Source organism: Spodoptera frugiperda, chromosome 4 (assembly GCF_023101765.2).
Source record: "Spodoptera frugiperda isolate SF20-4 chromosome 4, AGI-APGP_CSIRO_Sfru_2.0, whole genome shotgun sequence".
Taxonomy (NCBI): Eukaryota; Metazoa; Arthropoda; class Insecta; order Lepidoptera; family Noctuidae; genus Spodoptera; species Spodoptera frugiperda.
Window position 1 is genome coordinate 7,941,247 of NC_064215.1, and position 20,120 is coordinate 7,961,366.

Sequence of the window (20,120 nt, forward strand, 5' to 3'; positions counted from 1 at the left end):
TGTGTCTGTCTGCGTTAATTAAATGCTCGCAAATTGCTTACGATTAAAAGAAGTGGTTCTTGTGTGATAGAAGAGGATTTTAAGATGTGTTCATTTAAAATAGTTATCATAGGACATATTATAGAGACCAGATTGGCGATAAATTAAAGAAGGGCCAAATTAAAAGTCCCTTTAACGAATATGCATGAAAAGACTGATCGATGAAGCGAACGGGGTAAGTAAGAGTTGTAACAATTGGCAGTCCATTGTCTCTGCTTACGGTGAAGTTACGTATATATGTAAATAGTTTTTAAGCTTAGAATCTTAAGCAATTTTGGTGTGATTAAAATAGTTACTTAAAGCAACTTTAGCCAAGTCTTTACCTAGGTAAAGACTATTTTTTTGAGCTGTTGTATTATTTTCTTTAATATTTATTAGGTCTGAAATCAGTTGCGTTAGCAATTGGTTTATCAATTTATGAGCTGTGTAACTGAAGTTGATCCACCTTTTTTTATTTAATTTATCATTTTAAAAATAAATATATATTTAATAACAATAAAAATTACTAAGGTTTAAACTTGCGCTATCACAAATCGAACGATCTCAAAATCGAAATTATATAAAATTACTTTTACTAACAGCGTTTTTATGGGATGATTCAATTAATTTCCTTTTATCAACGTTCAGGTAGAACTGTAAAAACCAGTACCAAAATACAGTAAAAATAAAACAGTAGAACACCACAGCGCATCGCACATCGCAACTAAAGCACGGGCAAACCTATTGAATAAAAAGAGACCAGAAATTTCCGATCCCCAAAATGTTTTTAATTAAAAATACTGCGGGGCCAAAAGTGAGTTTGTCGGGCTCACCTCCATTTCATGACACCAAAAGCCTGGACTAAAAGTAATTCCCAACTGCGGGTATTTTATTCTCCATAGGTACGAGCGCATGTCGGCGGCCATATTTTTTCGATAGTTCGCGTCGAAATCCTAACGGGAGATCGGATAACGATGACGTTTCGCGTCAATGAGAGATATATGTATGTCATGTATAAAAATGAAAAGAAAATTCTCGAAAAATACGCGCCGACTTGCTAAATTTATTGCAATTTTAATTGGATCAACAAAATGCCTACTCCACGTTGAATCGAATAAGAACTCCTTACTTACTTCTATTATCACTTTTGTTATTGGTCCCATTGTACTAAGAGCAAGTCTCTCTATGCCACTTAGGTTAATACTTGATTTTACACACTACATGACTACGCCAGTACAACCAACAAGGCAATCTGAAATAACAACTTTTTGTACAATTTTTAAATTACTACGTAACATTTCTGGGCACTTCTCGTAATTCCATAACAAAGAATAATGACGTGGTTGTAAAGGTAGAAAGTTTTACAATAAATTCCAGCTAACAAGCTGTTCCTAGAAGCCCTCGTTCTATTACGTAAGGTCGAAACGTTAACCCTTTTATCGCGAATTCGGCTTGTAATGAAAAACGACCCTAGTCGATCCAGTTGTGGCGATAATAGAACAGAATAATGACGAGTGACCCCGCCACACAAAAATGGCGCTAATTTTTCAACACCATGATTTATTTTACCCTAAACGGATTTGGGACATCCTATGTAAAACCCCACAATAGAAAGACCGTGCAAATAAAATTGATAATTCTCGTATGCGGACGTTTGTGGTTGGTGGTATTTGTGACGTCATAGCTATTATTCTTTGAAGGGGTAGGTAGAAATCTGCTGTCACATTTTACATACATACTTATTTTATTTTGAGTGGTAGAATTCATCTAATGTCTTCTCCCACCTTGGTTGAAGCGATAGGAAGTGTCAGACTCTTACTGACAAAACCACCCCGTGCCTACTCTTGCTTTTCAAGTCGTAGCCCAGGTAACCCGTTAGGTAACTTTTCAATATGTATCCCCTTGAAAATAAAAATTAATCTGACCTGAGAATAAAACCCACACATTACGATGGACAGTAATTCTTTCATTTGACCAAATAATCGCTCACTACAGTTAAAAAATATTAAAAACGCATACGAAAACCTTATAAAGGAAAATTCAACGTTGATTTATGTACAAGTAAGAGTAATGTATTAAAACAAAAGTTGGAAATGTAATCTTGTTTTTGGCACGTGTTACCGTTATGCAATGAACATTAAGGTGCTTTAACTTCATATTTCATAGCAAATACTAGCCGTATATTAAACTCCTGTGTGCATTTGACTTTATTTATTTTCAGTTATTGTTTGATCAAAAAGAATTGGGTAATTAAAGGAGATTTTTGTTGCTGTTTAATTCGTAACTAGAATAGCCTCTTGGCATTTAAATCTTATTTAAGAGTGCTTTTCCCCCAGAGATGTGCTATGCTACGTTGCTGTGGATGCGTTTGGCTTCCACCAATTATATTCCTAGAAATGATTTTGACTTTATCTATCGACATTTAACACATAGTTTTTCTATCATAGTGTCCCAAAATCATACCCTGAAAACAAAAGCAAAAATAACTCGTATAGTGAATAAAGTCTCTTGCATTTCTAGTCCACTATGAAACACTATCTTCTTGTTATCTGTGCCATCCGAACACGAAGTATATCTAATAATAATGCCATAACACTATCCGATATACCAAAGTCCTTTAGGGACCTCAATGTCCACAGGAGCCTTTTTTGTTAACAACCCCGAAGTTTTTCTAACATAACCCGTAGCCACAAATTGTTATAGCCGAATTGGGGACCATGATAACGGGTAGTAACTGGGAACCAGACGATTCTGCCACATGAGACAACCCCAAGTAATGACAGTTCATATCTTTTAGATTGTTCCAGAAATAGGTGTAATAAAGTCGTTAGATAGACTAGCAATCATATATGTCTGCTGAAGTTTTTAATTTGATCATTTAAGGTTAATATTCTGGGAGAATATATTTAGTTCGGTTGGTATTACCAAAATATGGTAAGTTTAGTAAAAGATTGCAGTATCTGTGTCTTTCAATCAATCGTAATTTTAGGGGTTATTTACGAAGAAAGAAAAGCTATGTGAGAAGTTTGTTTAAAGATTGAAGGTCTTTGAAGACTAAAGTTAGGACATGTTTTGTCTTTTGTACCTATGTATATGGAAGCGAAACATGTCTCTATTTTGTCCCCTATTTCTCAAGATTCAACTTCAAGATTTCTAATCTAAATCGCTTTTTTATCTATAGGCAAATGTTCGCTCTGAAACAAACGCAGGTACTTGTGCCCCCTCAATATTTCAAGGATCTAAAATCCCATTAAGTCTTCGCTTGAAGCACGTGAGGGATGAAGGGAAGAAAGGACAAGATTGAATAGGCTATCTTTTCTCAACCATTTCGGAAGACATGCGAATACCATTAATTTTATAGGTCGTCGGCACTTCAGTTGCGTCACGTCACAGGTAGCCAATAAATCCAGACCCATAAATCTTCTTTCACTCCAAACTCGGACAGGTCAAAGTAATTTGGTGAAATGTAATAACGTTGTAAACGTAAAAGTGCGGTCATTTCGGTAAGAGCCGGTTTTACAGAAGGCTTTTCCGGCTCCGATTGTTCCGATTTATCGGAACTATTGCCGTTTATTCGGTTTATTCGAAGTTTATTATTATTACTACAAATTAACTGTTAGGGGAGGTGATTTGGTAATCGTTTCGCTACGTGCTATTGTGGATATAAAATTAATTGGGCTTATAACAAGTAATTGGTTGGTAATTTATGATTCTAAACTTTGTTTTGGAAATCTGATATAAACATTTGAATTTACTGAATTAGTTTTAGGTAATAAGCCTGTACACAGGTTCCCAACTAAATTAGGTTGACTGTGAATAGTGCTAAATAAATTGACCTCGATATTGAATATTATAGGTGTGATCGAAGAGAGCTTGAGTAAGATCCTTATGGATCAAATATTGCGAAGTAGAGAAGAAGTAAAAAAGAAAATTTACAGTACAGTTCAATTTCAAATATCTTTTAATATAAATAATGTCATCATTTTAGTAGCAACCTACGTGTACAATAAATGAAAGTCGTCGTCGAAGTAATCGATTAGTCGATTATTATTACGAGTAATAATCGTAATCGTATCGGTTAATCGATTAACCATTATTATCAGTGTTGAGGCGGTTTCAATGAAAAGGCTTTCGATCATTAAGTTCTTAATAATGGTCGAAGCAAGCAATCAAATTGTTATTTGTAATCAAACATTAATATCGTTTTTCTTCAACATAATATCTTTGATGGGTTTATTTTTGTGGATTGGTAGTATTTCATTATTTTCTGCACATAAGACACTACATTCTGCAACCTGAATTGGTAGCACTGACTTCCTCACTCATCCATCAACTCATTCTTTCACTCACTAACCACTCACTCACTCATTCAATTCATACTCATATTCACTCACTACTCTACTTTACTTACATCTTTATGGTTCCCAGCGTCAACAATTCGCGGCGCTGTATTCTGACTGTATTTCTGCGCCAAAGCAAAATGTTGTTCTTTCTTCGGATCCAACAGTTGTAATGTCGATAACACAGCCAGCACTATGCCCAAGGCCACTAATAAGAACAGTGAACATATACAACACTTGGATTTTCTCGACACTACCATCGCCATTTTCAAGTTTTTCAAAGTTCCGTAACGTAGCACTCAATACAAAGTTTCTTTCTTTGGCACGAATCAGTCTTTTGTTTTTTACACTCGATCGTCTCGATTTACGTCACTAAACTCCTTCGGAAGTTCTTTTGTTTCGAGAATAAGAAGGCAGAAGAAGAAAGTAAGATACAAATAAAATCGGAACAGTTTTAAATGTTTTCCGTTTTATTATGAATCTGATCACTTTTCTAAAGATTTTTAAGTTCTAAATAAGGGTATGCAAATTAAAAATCTATTTAGTCCGTCAGTTAGGTCATGACAAAATATTAGACCGTATTAATATTAGTCATATAAGACAACAATACTTAGATTAAACGAGAATACGTCATTTCTACGTATGAAACGTGCTTAGAAGTGACGTCACGCAATATTTTAAACCAATAACTCTTCGAAAGTATTTGTTTCCTTAAAAAAATATGTGTCTAATATTTAATAGGGTTAAACTTTAATAGGGTTATTAGACAGATTTGCTTCTCTACCCAATAACGTTTGGCGTCTAACATAAACATACATACATACATACATTGCACTAGCAATATATCTACAACTAATGGGTCTTCGGCGTATTGAATGCAGGTTTACATCAAGCTTAATATGTCCTTCAACGCATAGACGTTACAGGCCAAATATATGGCTGTACTAAGTTGCTACAGATTGATTACGACAGATCAATACATTACATTCCTGCTCCTAGCCTGCTAATACCCTGGTAAGTCCTCTCGAACTACGGGCAACATACATGGTTGATAGAATTACCGCCACTCTGTAAGATCAGCTTCAAACTGGCGAATTCTAATTAAATCCTTGAAAAGGGTTGCTCTGGATTTTGGTGAATGTGTTTTTGAAAAACTATCAAAGTGTGGGTATTAGAGTAAGTATTTTTTCAGGGAATTTTGAAGCTTTATCAGTCTAGACTATACAGAGAATTTTTAAGAAACCGTTGGATTTTTGTATTTGTACCTAAGAGTGCCTTCAGTAATAGGTATTAACTTTTTTACAAAGATATTGCTTGGAATAATAACTTGCTGATCTTGAGCAGAAATTCATTGTAATGGATTATGCTATCGTGAATCTTCGGTGTAGTATTCATTTATTTGATCACCGTTTACCAAAATTTAATACCTAACTTTTGTAATTGGACATTTCTGATCACCAAACTCCTCTAGCAATTCCAAACTTTCAAATACAATTTTCTATCAAATCCCATAGAAGAAGAGTTGCTCCAAGCCTACAATTCTCTTTCAAAGTGGACGTTTAGAACCATTGGTCCTTCACGTGCATAGAAAGTTGATCGAGCCATAGAAACGGTTTGAATACAATTATGCCCTACTTCAGTCAGTGACAGGTATTCATAAAGTGCGGTCTACGTTGCTATTCAGACCAACTGCACTTCAATGTCAAAGCTAGGCGAAATCAATGCTGCTGAGATGAATGAAAAAGGTAGTAAGGGAGGGTAAGGCCTGACAAGGGTCTTAGCAGGTATAATTAAGGTGTTACTGAAAGGATGTGTTTTTGATTGATAGGCTTAAGGAACGTGTGGTTTGGTCTTGTTTCAGTTTATGGAACAAATCTGTTGAGAATATTTATTCTCAAATTAGATGGTAGTAGGCAGGCTCGTGTGGAAAGGTGACACAGATTGTGACGATGTTCGTGGTATGTTCTCTGACTTCTTTGAAGTTACCACACAATTAGGATGGACTATAACTCAGGGTCAGGTGTGACCAAGCAGACAGAACGACTGGCAAGATCGATTCGGGTATTTATGGCTCATATAGTGTGGTAAAGGCCCCATTGCTATACCATTTTTAACTAATGACACAAAAGGTTCATATGCAGCTATCGATAAAGGTACATGCAATCCACTAAACATGTTTGTTTTTTCATTAAAATTTACCATTATTAATGGTCAGTTAAATTCTAAATTAACTTCGGATATTCGACACCGGCTAAGGCGTTTTAACTCGCCAAGCGCCTACTAAAATGTGAAAGGCAATTTAGTATTCCATCAGTGTTACATAGATAAAGTGTAAGGCGCTTAGCTGTTGTTTTAACGCTGCATAACAAATTGGCGAAGTAGTTTATTATTCAATTTGCCATCTTAACCTGAAGATGATACCTAGTAAACGTTAAACTGTTATAAGAGTGTCCCGGTAACAAGGGAAGTTCTTGATTTAAGTAGTTTGGGAAAACGTGAGATGATTTTGTAATGAACGTAAGTTTTGATCCTTAGACTATTATGGAAATGATTTCGCAGTTATAGGTACATTATTACTTATTGTATTAGTATATTTATTCTAGTAATTAGGTAAAATTTGACTAGATTTCGATGTCGTAGGTTCAGATTTTTGTAGCTACGTAGATAATGGATAAATGGACCCTTATGGACTTACCTACGTAGATAAAATGAATGGACCCTTATTCGATAGCGACATAGGATTGAACTATAATAAAATTATAAAACTTTATCTATTCCTTACGAATGAAAATAGAATTGTCACTAGCTGTAAGTCTACATTATCAGCTAACAGAAAAATCTGTGCCAACATTTAATCTTCGCGATCTACGAGTGGAAGTAATCGATTCCTTATCGTCCCAGGGGGTTCTAAATCGAATGAAATTAATAATGGAAACGGTTCCCGTTTATTGCCTTTTATACACTTGCAAGGCTATAGATTGATTCAATGGCTTTATGGCTTTATTTTCCAAGAAGTTTACTAGGTTAGAGGAGTGTTGGAAACGTCTGGCTGTGTTTCAAGCTCGGATGTCTATAAGGGGTATTGAGAGATGGACTATGAATATGTATCGAGTTTCCACTAGTGGTGTTATTAAAATGTTCAATATTCGACGTACCTAAATGTTAGTTAAAATGGAGATAGGCTGGTGGGAAATAAGAATTAGATAACTTTTCTTTTAAGGAGTTTTTCAAAATATGTTTATGTGCGATTGTCTCAAGTTTAGCTGAACCCATTTTGATGCGGTTTTCAGCATAGTACTTATTTTTCAGTCTAAAGAGGTTTTAGGGACATTACCCGAGTAAAAATGGAGGTTCTCAGTTTATTTTGAAGGCAGTTCTTTTTTAAAAGATTTTATTTTATCTTGAAAAATCTTGAATTTTTATTGGCTTGTAATTGTGTTTAAGTCGGGCCAAAAAAACAACAGGTGTGCTCCCAAAAAGAGTGTAAGATAATAAAATCAAGCCAATACTCCTAAATCAATTGCACTTCTGTTTGCCTTTAACACAGAAATATCTAACCTCCATTCCAAGTGATATTTTAGTCTATGCACTGATTTTATTACCCAGGTGTACTAACATTATCCAGTGACCTTAATACCAAGATCTATTGAGAAGATTGATATACTTAACGTTTGACGTAATGGGAGGCCTATTTTAGGATGAAAATATACTTCAAAAATGTGGAAGTTGGTTATAATGTCTTTATTTAGGGTGCCGTTGAAGGACTTTTAGAGACCAGATTGGCGATATATTAAAGAAGGGCCAAATTAAAGCCATCAGACCACCACAGATGGGGCCCAGAAGGGCTGATGCCGATCCGGAGCTGCTAGCGGGTTTACCGGGCCTCCGGCTCACAAATAATAAATAAGCTTTAATTCTGGTTTGGACAGTTTCCAAACTGATTGATTTTTTTATGTATGGAACCAAAGTTTTATTCTTTGAGTCCAATTAAAATTACGTGAAAAGAGTTTTTTTCAACAGAAAAAAGAAAAAGACCGAATCAAATGGGACGAAATGAATCAAGGTACTTTTTCTGTAATATTAAGACAGGTTCTATCAAAGGAATTTGGTTTTAAGTAACACGTATATAGAGTTGGAAATACGATAAGTAGCAATTCCTTTTGGATGAGTTTGTATGAATTGGGATAAGAAGTGTCACATGTCGAATTCGTTGACAGATTAAGTCAAAATAGATTGGATTTTATTTGTGTGATATTAAGTACGGTATAACATAATACTTCAGGGTTGGATTTTCTATAAAAAGAAACTGAATTAACTTGTGTCAAAGCTTGTATGGACTTATAATTCCTTAACCCAACCAACATACTTTTATGACATCAATTTTTATGCCGAATGAGATTAGATTTTAAATATAAAAGACTGTAATAACTAACAATCTTTAAAGTAATCAATAATTTTAATCTTTCGATTAATTACTACAGTTATTGTAAATATGTATAAGGAGCATATAAGTGATTTAACTTAAATAAAGTAGGATTAAGAACGGGGTGGTTTTAAGTCAGTAACAGTTTAATACTCCCTCTGGCCTCGCCCAAGGCGGGAGAAGTCAATGGATGATTTTCATCCATTAAAAATAAAACGTAAATAAAATAAAAAAATAAAATGAATTAACAACCAAAATTACCAAAAGATTAACCCAACGCACACCTACTAAACAGTTACACACAAAAGCTAAAACTTCAATACACTTCAAAACCTAAACAGCTGACAAACATATCTCCTTAAAATTCGGACACTTCACGAAATACAAATTGGGAATTTCGGGAGCGCGTAACTTCGTTCGGAATCCGCGTGCACACGACTCAGCTCCGCTCTCTTGCTACTAAAATCTTTTAGCATCAGCTGTTCACATCAATACCAGTGGCGTCGTCTCGTCTCCGAATCTGACCCCGTTGTCTGGAAGCCTAGTTTCCGTAACCAATGAATTACATGGCGCAGCCAATGTTACGTAAGGGGAATAATCCATAGTCTATAACAACCCCTTAAGTTTTAGCCTTTGATTTTAATTGTGTCAGCCAAGTTTTTGGTGTACAGGTAAAAAAATAAAATAAAGATAGTAAAGGTAAGGTCTTGTTATAGAATGAACAATAAAGATGATATTATTTTTATCGTAAGCTCAGTAACCAAGTAATGAAAATGTCTCAGTACTGAGGGCTTAGTACGAGTTTGTTTTACGTTTAACGAGATCAAAACGAAACCATGATCGGTATTCTGATTGGTTAGTTCATTTATACCGACCAATCAAAGCCGCACCACATGCGCTCTCGTTTGGTTTTCGTTCGACGTAAATCAAACTCATACTGAGGATCATTATCTTGATGAGGATCATACGAATTAACCTTTATTGTTAGGTATTGTCAAATAATTTAGCTTACTGTAATGTTGGTCTACATATAAAAATTGATATGTTCCATATAAAAATGTAATATGGAACAGTCTTCCTACGGTCAGTTTTACTAAAGATGTAACACGTGGAACTTCACTTTACTTAATTCCTTCCTTTACGTATCTGGTAGATAGTATTTCTGGTATATAGGTTATTTAGACAACGTGAAGCCAGTTGTAGGTGTTGTTTACATACGAGAGCGCTAAGAGGCTTCGCTTCGGTGGAGAGGGTTAGAAAGGCACTTGAAATATTTAAGACCAAAGATGAAGGTATTCAGGGAATATTATTGTGTAGTGACTGAAAAATATGTGGTAAATACTCCAGCAATATTGGGGAAATATGTAAGAACTTTTTTGAATTGTTATAGTATCACTCATCACATCAACAGCCTATAAGTGACCACTGCTGTCCAAAGGCCTCTTCTCACTCAAAAGGTTCGAGCATTAATCACCACGCTTGCTCAATACATGTTGGTTCAATGTTATAGTATATTTTAAATTAATTGATTGAAAAGTACAATTTCACTTCGAAAAGTTAATTTAACGAAGTTTTTAGAACAATCTATTAATAAAACTAAAACAATATCTAACAAAAATAGTATCCACTTCAAGAATATTTACATTGAATTTATTCAAACTTTACAATTGCATGACCTCCGTACATTTACACCGAGTTCACTATCTACATGGGGTTACAGTTTTGTATTATAATTTCATACGTTCCGTCTGACGATTCTGTGGAAGTGTACAATAGTGGCAATGGCGCCCCAGTGTCTATGGAGTTCCATGCATATTTGAATAAGTCACGCCTTGCGTACAAGGATAGCAGCATAGTTTCCCCCTTAGATATAGGGGATAGTGGTTATTAGAATGGGTAAAAAATCTCTTTGCTTGCTTGCGTGTTGGTCAAAACATGTTTCTTATATTACTATTAAATTTTGCTACAAAAATGTACTAGCTCGCGTGAATTACGATTTGGGTGACCAATTAAAGTAGCCTAAGTTACTCTTTAGTGCATAAGCTACCTGCCAATGAAAGTCCCGTCAAAATGGGTTCAGCCATTTTCGAGATTAGTCGAACAAACAGACAGACAGACATTATAAAAAATTATATATATTGATGTGTCATAAAAAGCTAACTGCTTTTTTTATTTAGTTAATTTAAAATGTTTTACATAAATAAATTTAGGCTACGATTTGACGTAGCCTATTAGTTAAACGCCCCTGAAATTAAATAGATTATTTATTATTAAATTAAATCATTTAATGTAAGAAATTGTCCAATCCTCATATTCTTATTTTTATACCAGATAATAAATAATACTATTATAGTTATGTCAAATATATACTATTTCAGTAATTCCAGGAAACGAGGCTAAGGCTTATCTTTTGTCGGCAGATGTGGACCTAACAGCGACTTAATGCGACTATTTCTTGAAGAAAATCTCCCATGAAGGATCTTATTTTTACTTGTTAAAAGACGTTTTGAGTTCAATCTCTGATATAGAATCAATTTAGGCTTTGTATTACTATAGCAAGAGTCTATATCATCACACTAATATTGTAGATGTGAAAGTTTGTTTGTTTGAATGTTTGTCCGTCAATCACACTGAAATTACTGAACGGATTTTTATGAAATTTAGTAGGCTTCGTCAGGAGTCCATGATTCATAGAGCTGAAATTTTCAACACAAAATATAAGGAGTAAACATCTCTACGAGTTTCATAATACAATATAGACTATAAACGGAACGCTCCAGAAAAATGCTATATTTTGTTTAGTTTTCATGTTGTTCATGTAACATCAGCCTTAATCAGTTGATTACAACTATTATTACAAAAAATAAACATTGATTTCCTTATTTTTTTTAAAATAAAACTCCGTTTACAGCCCGTATAACTATGTAGTACAGAATCCTCATATTAAACAGCAGTTACACTAACGACCATTCGATCAACGAGGCATTTGAAATAGATATCCTACAAATAAGCTGGATACGATTGCAGAGTACCCTCTCAAAACCAACACCTATTCAGTACTGACTAGATGTTTAACGCTTTAGCGCATTTTAGAATATTGGAAAATAAATAAGTGAGGCTTTGATTGAGAAAAGGCAGTTCGTCATAGTCTTTTGAATCTTATTTATCTGAGTTGAAGTTACATGAACATCAGTTCAGTTGTTTAGGAGTTTAAGCTGATGGCTTTATATTAAACAAGAACTTTTTAGATAGCTGTTTAAATATAATAAAGTTTTCATACTTTTATAATAACTATTTTGAGACATACATAAATTAACTAAAAGTGCGCAGATGCGACGACGACGTCGTCCTCGCAATCGCCGCGTCTGCGCACGTTGCTCATGATAAAGGGTCCCTCTGTGTACGTGAGTAAACCGTGATTTTTAGTTAATTAAGTATCCAGTTTTCAATAACCTGTAACTTCTTTGACAATCAACTCGTAGACGCAGTTTATAAGACCTAATTTTCATATCTTATTATTCGAAGTCGAACTACATGACATAAGATCAACAACACACAATCGAAGTTCAAAAGAACAACCGAATCAATAGTATAGATACTTCAAATAAAACAACCGAATCACTAGTAAATAATATCGAAACAAAATTGCCAACAAATATAACAATTTGGCAACTGATTTTCATTATATTTATATATCGAAAGTATTCTGTCTGTCATATCATGGCGTCTCAAAGTCTTCGCCGTCGATACCGTTCATACATCTCGTTAGGTTCTACGCCAGTAATAAACTTAGTCCCAGACTCAGAATATTGCCATAAAAATGGCAACAAAGGCTGTTATTAAATTCTTTTCTCGTGTCATCAATCTGTAGTCCTATTTCTTTGTGACAGTATTTGACAATCTGTGATTCTTGTGTTCTTGTTAATGGTTGCGGTATTTTTTTTTTCTATTATATTGATCTTGTATTATTGTGTACCTATACTGTACAGTCAAATACAGCCAGTGTTTTAAATAGATACGATATTTTTAATGGAATTTATTAAGACTTAATTATTTGAATTTTTTCGTTGCTTTTTTTGACCTTCTTCTAAAAAGGAGGTTTTTAGTCTGTTCTGTATGACGTATGTATGTAGGTATACAGGGTGTAACAAAATACCCATATACATCAAGAAGCACTGAAGAATACAGGTTTAATAGAATCTCTACACAAAGTTTCAGCCTAAAATTCGTTTAAAAAAATTGGTACCAAATTCTTGATGTCGTATGATTCTTGATTTTAAATCATACAAACGTGTCACAACACTACAGGGATCGAGATATTTCTTCTGTAAATCTGATCGCCTAGTACCTATCTACCTAATTTTGATTAATTAATTAATTAATTTTGATTCGCGCGGCGACGATGCGTACGTAGGTACATTAGACGCTTTGTTTGCCTAGTACCTGTATGCTAAAATTTGCCTAAATATTAAAATGAAAAATTTATTTAACTTACATTTTTAAAGATGTGGTTCGATGTGACTACCGTGATAGTGAATACACAACACACTTTTGCTTGCTTGTAAAACAAATCTCAATCACAATCACAACAATAACAAACACCTTCTGAATGCTACGTTAATAATCTTCTCTCTTACAAACACTGTTACAATACCAACGAAAGATAATTCAACTCCACATTAAAGAAATTGATAATATTTTTTCGTAAAACTAAAATTCTAATATTTTTCCGAAATACTGAGATGACTGAAACGTTCATGATGACAATATTATGTCAACCCTGACAACTAGGGCTGGCGATCTGAGATCTTCTTCCCGCGAACCAAAAAGGTTGATACCTATTTTTAATCGGTTCCCATTATTATTAAATCGGTAATGTAAATTAGATTAGGAATGATATTTCTATGTATTCCACTGTAAAGAAATGCATTGAATAGTAGCCAATTAAAATACAACATGTGTGTTTTATCTATTAATTTAATCAAATACGTATTTTAGAAATAAACGTCGAATTTGACTACAGACTCTTATTAGCCCTGAAAAAGTTAACAACTTAGCCATAGTTTACAAGTAACTAATGTAGTTACAAATAATATTTGATTTTTACAGTGTCCTTTTAACTATTATGAAATACATCGAACCAAGAACGATAAATCGTATTTTCTTTAAATCGGTTTCTTTCGGAGCGAGTCCCCCATCCTGAATGACAATTCCTATGTACAGAGAGAGAGAGAGAGAGACATCCAAAGAGAGTAGCCAACAGACGATGACAACATTTCCATCTCTCTCACATAATACACTCAAGCAACGCGTGCGACTGGGAAACAAGATTTTATCGTATTTAATATGAAATTAGGGATCTGTGAGTGCGCAACCGTTTTTCAATTTATGTAATGACAATTCTCGTTTCTTATGGATTCCTAGTACTTTTGCATGTTAACTAAACTAAGCTGCTGAGTTTTTCGTGAAATTCTGTCGGTAATTTAATTAAAATGAAGAACGGAACCCCCTGTGAGTTTATTTGTACTAGGAGACACATAATTTGCTTTGAATTGATGTTTAGGGTTCAAATATTACGATATGAAATCCTTTTTCGTAGCGTCTTCAATTATTGTAATAACAATTCTCGTTTCTTATGGGTTCCTAGTATTTTTGCATGCTCTTTAAGACTAAGCTTTTTTTTTTAAATTCTGACAATCTCTCTAAACGCCTCAAAGTAAAAACGTAACGTTACATTAAAAAATTATTCAAGAACGGAACCCACTGGGAGTTTTTTGTACTAGGACACACATAACTTGCATAGAATTGATATTTAGGGTTCAGTTGAACACAATATTATGATATGAAACCCTTTTTCGTAACGTCTTCAATGTATGTAATAACAATTCTCGTTTCTTATGGGTTCCTGGTACTTTTGCATATTTTTCTCATTAAGACTAGGTAAGGTAGGTAAGAGTAGGTACTCACAACAGAGAGATAGGAGACAGAGATTGACAGAAGTTCAAGAAAAGCTCAACAAGTTAGTTTAGTCTTAGTGAGAAAAACATGCAAAGGTAGATTACTTCACTCATTTGTTTGAGACCATCTTATCCAAGTAAAACAAAAAAAAATGGTATCTCTTTGTATCACGTAAAGACCAGATAGGTACCTAATTATTTCATATCCTTACAGATACCCTTGTCTATGTACTTAGCGTAATTTAAAATTGGTGCGGGTCGCACGATTCGCTAGGTAGCGTGTCTATTTAGAAAAAATAATAAGCAGCGCGCTAACGGACACGTAACTATGCGGCCTTTCTTCTTAAAACAATTTTTAAAAAGAAAAAAAAAGTTACAAAAATAAATATCCGGAACCCTTTTTTCATTTATTCGAAGAAATACCAGGAGTAAGGGTTTTGATTTTATTTAAGTACATTGAGTGCACTTGCACTGACACCGATCAGCTGATTTCTTACAAGTGATGTAATGATTTCATTTAAAAATGTAGGATTTCATGTATCTTATGTATTGGAAAAATTCACAACTTCGCTCCATGAAAACATGAGTTTAAAAAATCCTTCCCGTATAGTTTGTTATGTTATCTAGAAACCGTGCACTTGATGTGTATACCCCCTTTTTGTTACACGTTGTATATGTATGTTTGTGCGCGATTATCTCGCGTTTGGCTGAAACGATTTTGATGCCGTCCATTATAGTATGTTTCAAATTTAAGAGAAGGTTTTAGAAAATTAAGGCTGTTTTAAAAAAGTTTTTGAAGATTATTATGAAGATAGTCGCCATTACAAGCTTTTAAATTATGTAACAACCACTCAAACATTACATGGTTTATTAGTTTGTAAAGTTTTATCAAAATACGTCCAGTAGTTGCTAGTAACAATACAAACACATAATATATATTATTTTACTTCTATGTTTGTTTGAAACATCGAATAATTTATTAGTCCAAGTATTAGTTAAGAATTCCAAACAAATGCAGTTTCAATTAATTCTATGCTGGATTGAATTAATTCCAAACTCATAAATCTTTGAGAAATAAAAAGAAAGTAGAATAAACATTTTCAGGCCAGTAACTTCTGTGTACATTGTAGGAATACGTAAATAGTTTAGATTTAGTTTAAAAAAAAGTTGTAACATGTTTATTCTCATTCCAATCTCGGTGCTACGAGTACCAATGAATAATAAAAAAAATACAATACAATATGTATTTCATAAAAAAATCAAACTTAGAATAAAAGGATTTAAAAAAAGTAAACTGCCTTCAATCTTATAATTCAAATCTCAATATTTTTTATTATTATACTTAAAACCTTCTCTTTAGTTTAAAAATACAATGCTAAAAACCGCATCAAAATCAGTTTCGCAAAACGCTAGATCAAATTAAGAACTTCCTTGTTTTGAAGTAGGTTAAAAAGTCATCTGTTTATCCCGAGAATCGAACCTAACCTTTTAATCTAGCAGAGCAGCTATACCTATATAATCCCACTAGATTAACGAAGCTTTCTTCCTAAGAGTTCAATGTCTTATGAGCATAAATTTTATTGCTATTTTTTTCGTATCGTTTCTTCGTATCCCCGCACTACGGCGACTAGTCAATAGTCCAGGCGCCGCTCAGTCTGCAGAACTGACCCAGTTATCTCAGAATACCGCAGTACGAACTAACCGCCAAACGACGTTTTTACATGTACATAAACTTTATTTATTTCCTACAAACTAAAAGTCACTAAGTTAAAACACTGTTTTACTATAAACTTTAGTTATTATATGTATAGGTTAATAGTTTCATTTTAAAACACCTTTTATTTACATGTTTAATTATTTCAAAGAAACTTTTTCAATATGGCTGTTTCAGGTTGTAAACATGACATATTTACGTATTCAAAAAGCGACTCTATGTGAAAGGTTAATTGGGTCTATTTTCGCCAGCTAATTAGCGTTTGAATAAAGAACGTGGGTACACATATCACGTGGATAACTAAGACTGCCATTGTAACGGGTAGCTTTGAACTATTTTAAGCATTAATCGATAGAACGATTCCATTTTGATATTGCTTCTTCGTTATTTTAGTCTAATTTGAAGCCTTAGATGTTAGAACTGCATAAAACTTATAAATAACACGGTCTGCCTTCAATACTTTACATTTGTTTACTAGTTTTACCCAACTTTAACAACAGACACAAACTATTTTATACCACGTCCACTTGATAACAAAATTAAAACTTCACGTCCATTATCAACCCCAAAATTCGAACTGGCTTTCATAAACGTGGCTAATTAATGCACTCCAAATTTGAAATTCAAAATACGTTCGTAACTGTCATTTCATTTCGCCGGTCACGTGACCGTCATGGCGGATCGCATCGGCGTGTCACGCGCATTCAGTTAACGTCACTTCACGTCACTCTCACGTCAATATGACACGTGTGCTATGACACTATAACTATGTATATTACGTGCGCGCCCCGCAACCGACCGATCTAGACTGAGATGTAATCCACTTCTCTCGCTATACACTTGCCAAAATATACGTGAAGGATAAAAACGCCATTGTATCACAAACTACGGTACATTAAATTAGGACGAAGTTCGAACGAGGATGGACTTGTTAAGGTAACAAGTTTTGGTGCGTTGTCTTTATTTTTCGGTGGGATAAGTAGCTAGTTTGGCTGATTATGTACTACTCCCGAAGATATAGAGGGGTTGATAATGGAATAAACTATCTTTTAGTGAAGGTGGCCCTTATAATACTTGAGGAGAGTCTGTTACGTAAACAAACAACTTCGGAATAACATTTTCTTACGATAACTTAGTTGGAACTCCGAACCAATATTTGAATTTAATTTTTGTTTAAGCTCTTTGTTTGTGTATTGTATGAATTGCAAATTTATATTTTGGTAAACTAGTATGTTAGACTAACAAAAGCATATGAGATAATTCAGTTTTGCCAATGGATAACAAATACAAAAAGTTTTGTGTTTGAAATAAACAGAAGGCTGGTAGCATTTTTTCGATGGATGTAATGATACAGTATGTGTTTATTTCGAATGCAAAAGTTTTCCCGAATAGTTAGCTGGTATTCAGACACCCAGTCGGCATAAGCTGAAGTCATCTCGACATCTAAACCGACGAACTATAAAGTTGAACTAGACTTGATAGTCAAACTTTTCTAGTTATTGCATTGAGTTATGACAAAACTTTCGTATAGGTACTGATAAAATATGTGAGATGCTGAAATCTCGTAAAAACTTTGATTAGGTAAATTAACCTTTAAATATTATAACTATATTAGCTTTTACCTGCGACTTTACTTTAACACTGTGCATACAAAACTTCAAGAAGATTGGTTCAGTACATAAAAATAATAAACTAACAATATTACTGTCGCATTTATAATATTAGGGGCGATAAAATTCGAAATTACAATAGTTACTTAAAATTAAAATAAAAATGCTATAATCACCGGTCACCTGATGATAAGCAATCGCCGCCGCCCAAGGACACCCGAAACACCAGACGCGTTACAAGTGCGTTGCGCCTTTTAGGGGTTAGGAATTTAAGGGTTGTTAGGGAATCAGGGATTGGGAAGATGGGAAAGGGGTAATTGGGCCTCCGGTAACTTCATTCACACAACGAAACACAATTCAAGCGTTGTTTCACGTCGGTTTTCTGTGAGGCCGTAGTATCACTCCGGTCAAGCCATCCCACTCGTGCCAAAGCATGGCTCTCCCACACTTAAAATGAACATGCCCTTTAATATAGACTTTACAACTTTCCAATTAGGTGTATTTGTTTTATTTTATAGAAAGTAAGAAATAAAAAATAAATTGTACTCTCTTTTGCTATTTGTGTTACATTTTATAGACCGTGTGTTGAAATAACTAAATTGGCCTTTTATAAAGTTAAAGTTGCTAAGTAAATGTTAGCTAAGTAATTTATTATTTGACCTCTTCGAAACTATTTGTTTTACTAACCATTAACTTAGTTGATTAAGTTAGTAGGTAAGAAGTCAGCGCGAAACGAAACACGAGCGGGTTCGGCGCTGTGATTGGTTGGTTTATTGGAGTTGGCCAATCACAGCGCCGAACGTGCTCTCGTTTCGATCTCGTTAAACGTAAAGCTAACTCGTACTAAGGCCCCTTCGATGATCTGACAAAAAGAAAATTGTATCAAGGACGTCTTTGCTTGTAATGTCTTACCTTTTAATTCCCAGTGGGCTGGGCATTTACTTATTTTTTTACGAAGACAAATGTTTTCGATATATTTATTGATTTGGAATATCACACTTTTAGATATGTTTTATACGCAGAAATTACGCAGTTAGCTCCCACGTCTCAACTAACAGCAACATACGAGGTTCCGGGCTATTACTGGGCAAAAACTGAAATATCCTCAACATATTTACTTATCTCTTCAATCGCACTCGAATTTCTTTACTCGACTTTTTAAACTTTCACAGTTCGGCATTAGAATATAACAAAGTCCTAACGACACCAACGTCAATAATACTTATACAGATAATTATTATTTAAAGCATATCCTCATACTCCATACAAAACAAATCACATTCGCTTAAGAAAAATAATAGCGTAAAAATTATTACACTTCACTACTAGCCGAGAGAAAAAAAAAACAGAAGAGTAAGTAAGAAATATTTCCTTTGGTGCAAGTAACACGAACTGGCTGTCGTGCGAAGAAAATTAATTAATTAATTATCCTTTGTAAATACATTGTAGTAGCAACGAGTGTTCTCATTAGATAATTGCGTAGTTACAAACTCAATTAGCTGGGAATGGTTATCTACGATTAGGTAGTTATTTAGTATTTGTACTGGTAATGTACGTAATTTTATGTTGTGTACACACAGTATGTACTTATTACCTATGTGCTAACCATATTAATCACAAAATCTAAAGAACTGCGGACTGCCTAGCGGGTTACCGGGGCTCCGGCTTGAAAAGCAGGAGTAGGAACGGGGTGGTTTTTAGTCAGTAAGAGTCTGACACTCCCTCTCTGCTCGCCCAAGACAAGAGAAGTCATTGGATGATTTTCCCTTTAAAAAAAAAAAAAATACATAAGAAAGTCGCTTAAAACATATACAAAGGTATGGGGTTGAAACCACAGAGCGCTTCCTTAGTACGATCCTTACATGCCTTGCTTTAAATTTTGCCTAAAATATGGTAAAAGGAAAATTTTATATGTGGGGTAGAGGAATGTACAAAATATACATACATGGCATTCTCATGCATTTATTCCATGAATGTTGGTAGAAACCACAGAGCGTCATCTAGTACGGTCCTTAAAGAAGTATAATATTTCTTTTGCTTTTCCAAATTCATGCTACA

The 20,120-nt window shown here is 34.2% G+C and overlaps 1 protein-coding gene across 14 annotated transcripts in view; it reads right to left on the minus strand.

Annotated features, from left to right (window-relative positions):
- LOC118272348 (collagen alpha-1(XVIII) chain) overlaps window positions 1–20,120 on the minus strand; it is a 198,271-nt gene that overhangs the window by 41,039 nt on the left and 137,112 nt on the right. Inside the window, exon 1 of one of the 14 annotated variants that reach the window (XM_050707949.1) lies at window positions 4,430–4,759. The exons of 12 other annotated variants lie outside the window; for them this stretch is intronic. In XM_050707949.1, the coding sequence (XP_050563906.1) occupies window positions 4,430–4,624 (195 nt within the window). In that variant the 5' untranslated portion in view covers window positions 4,625–4,759. Of the gene's footprint in view, window positions 1–4,429; window positions 4,760–20,120 lie in introns of those variants that run through there. One more of the 14 variants, XM_050707950.1, reaches the window with a different exon arrangement.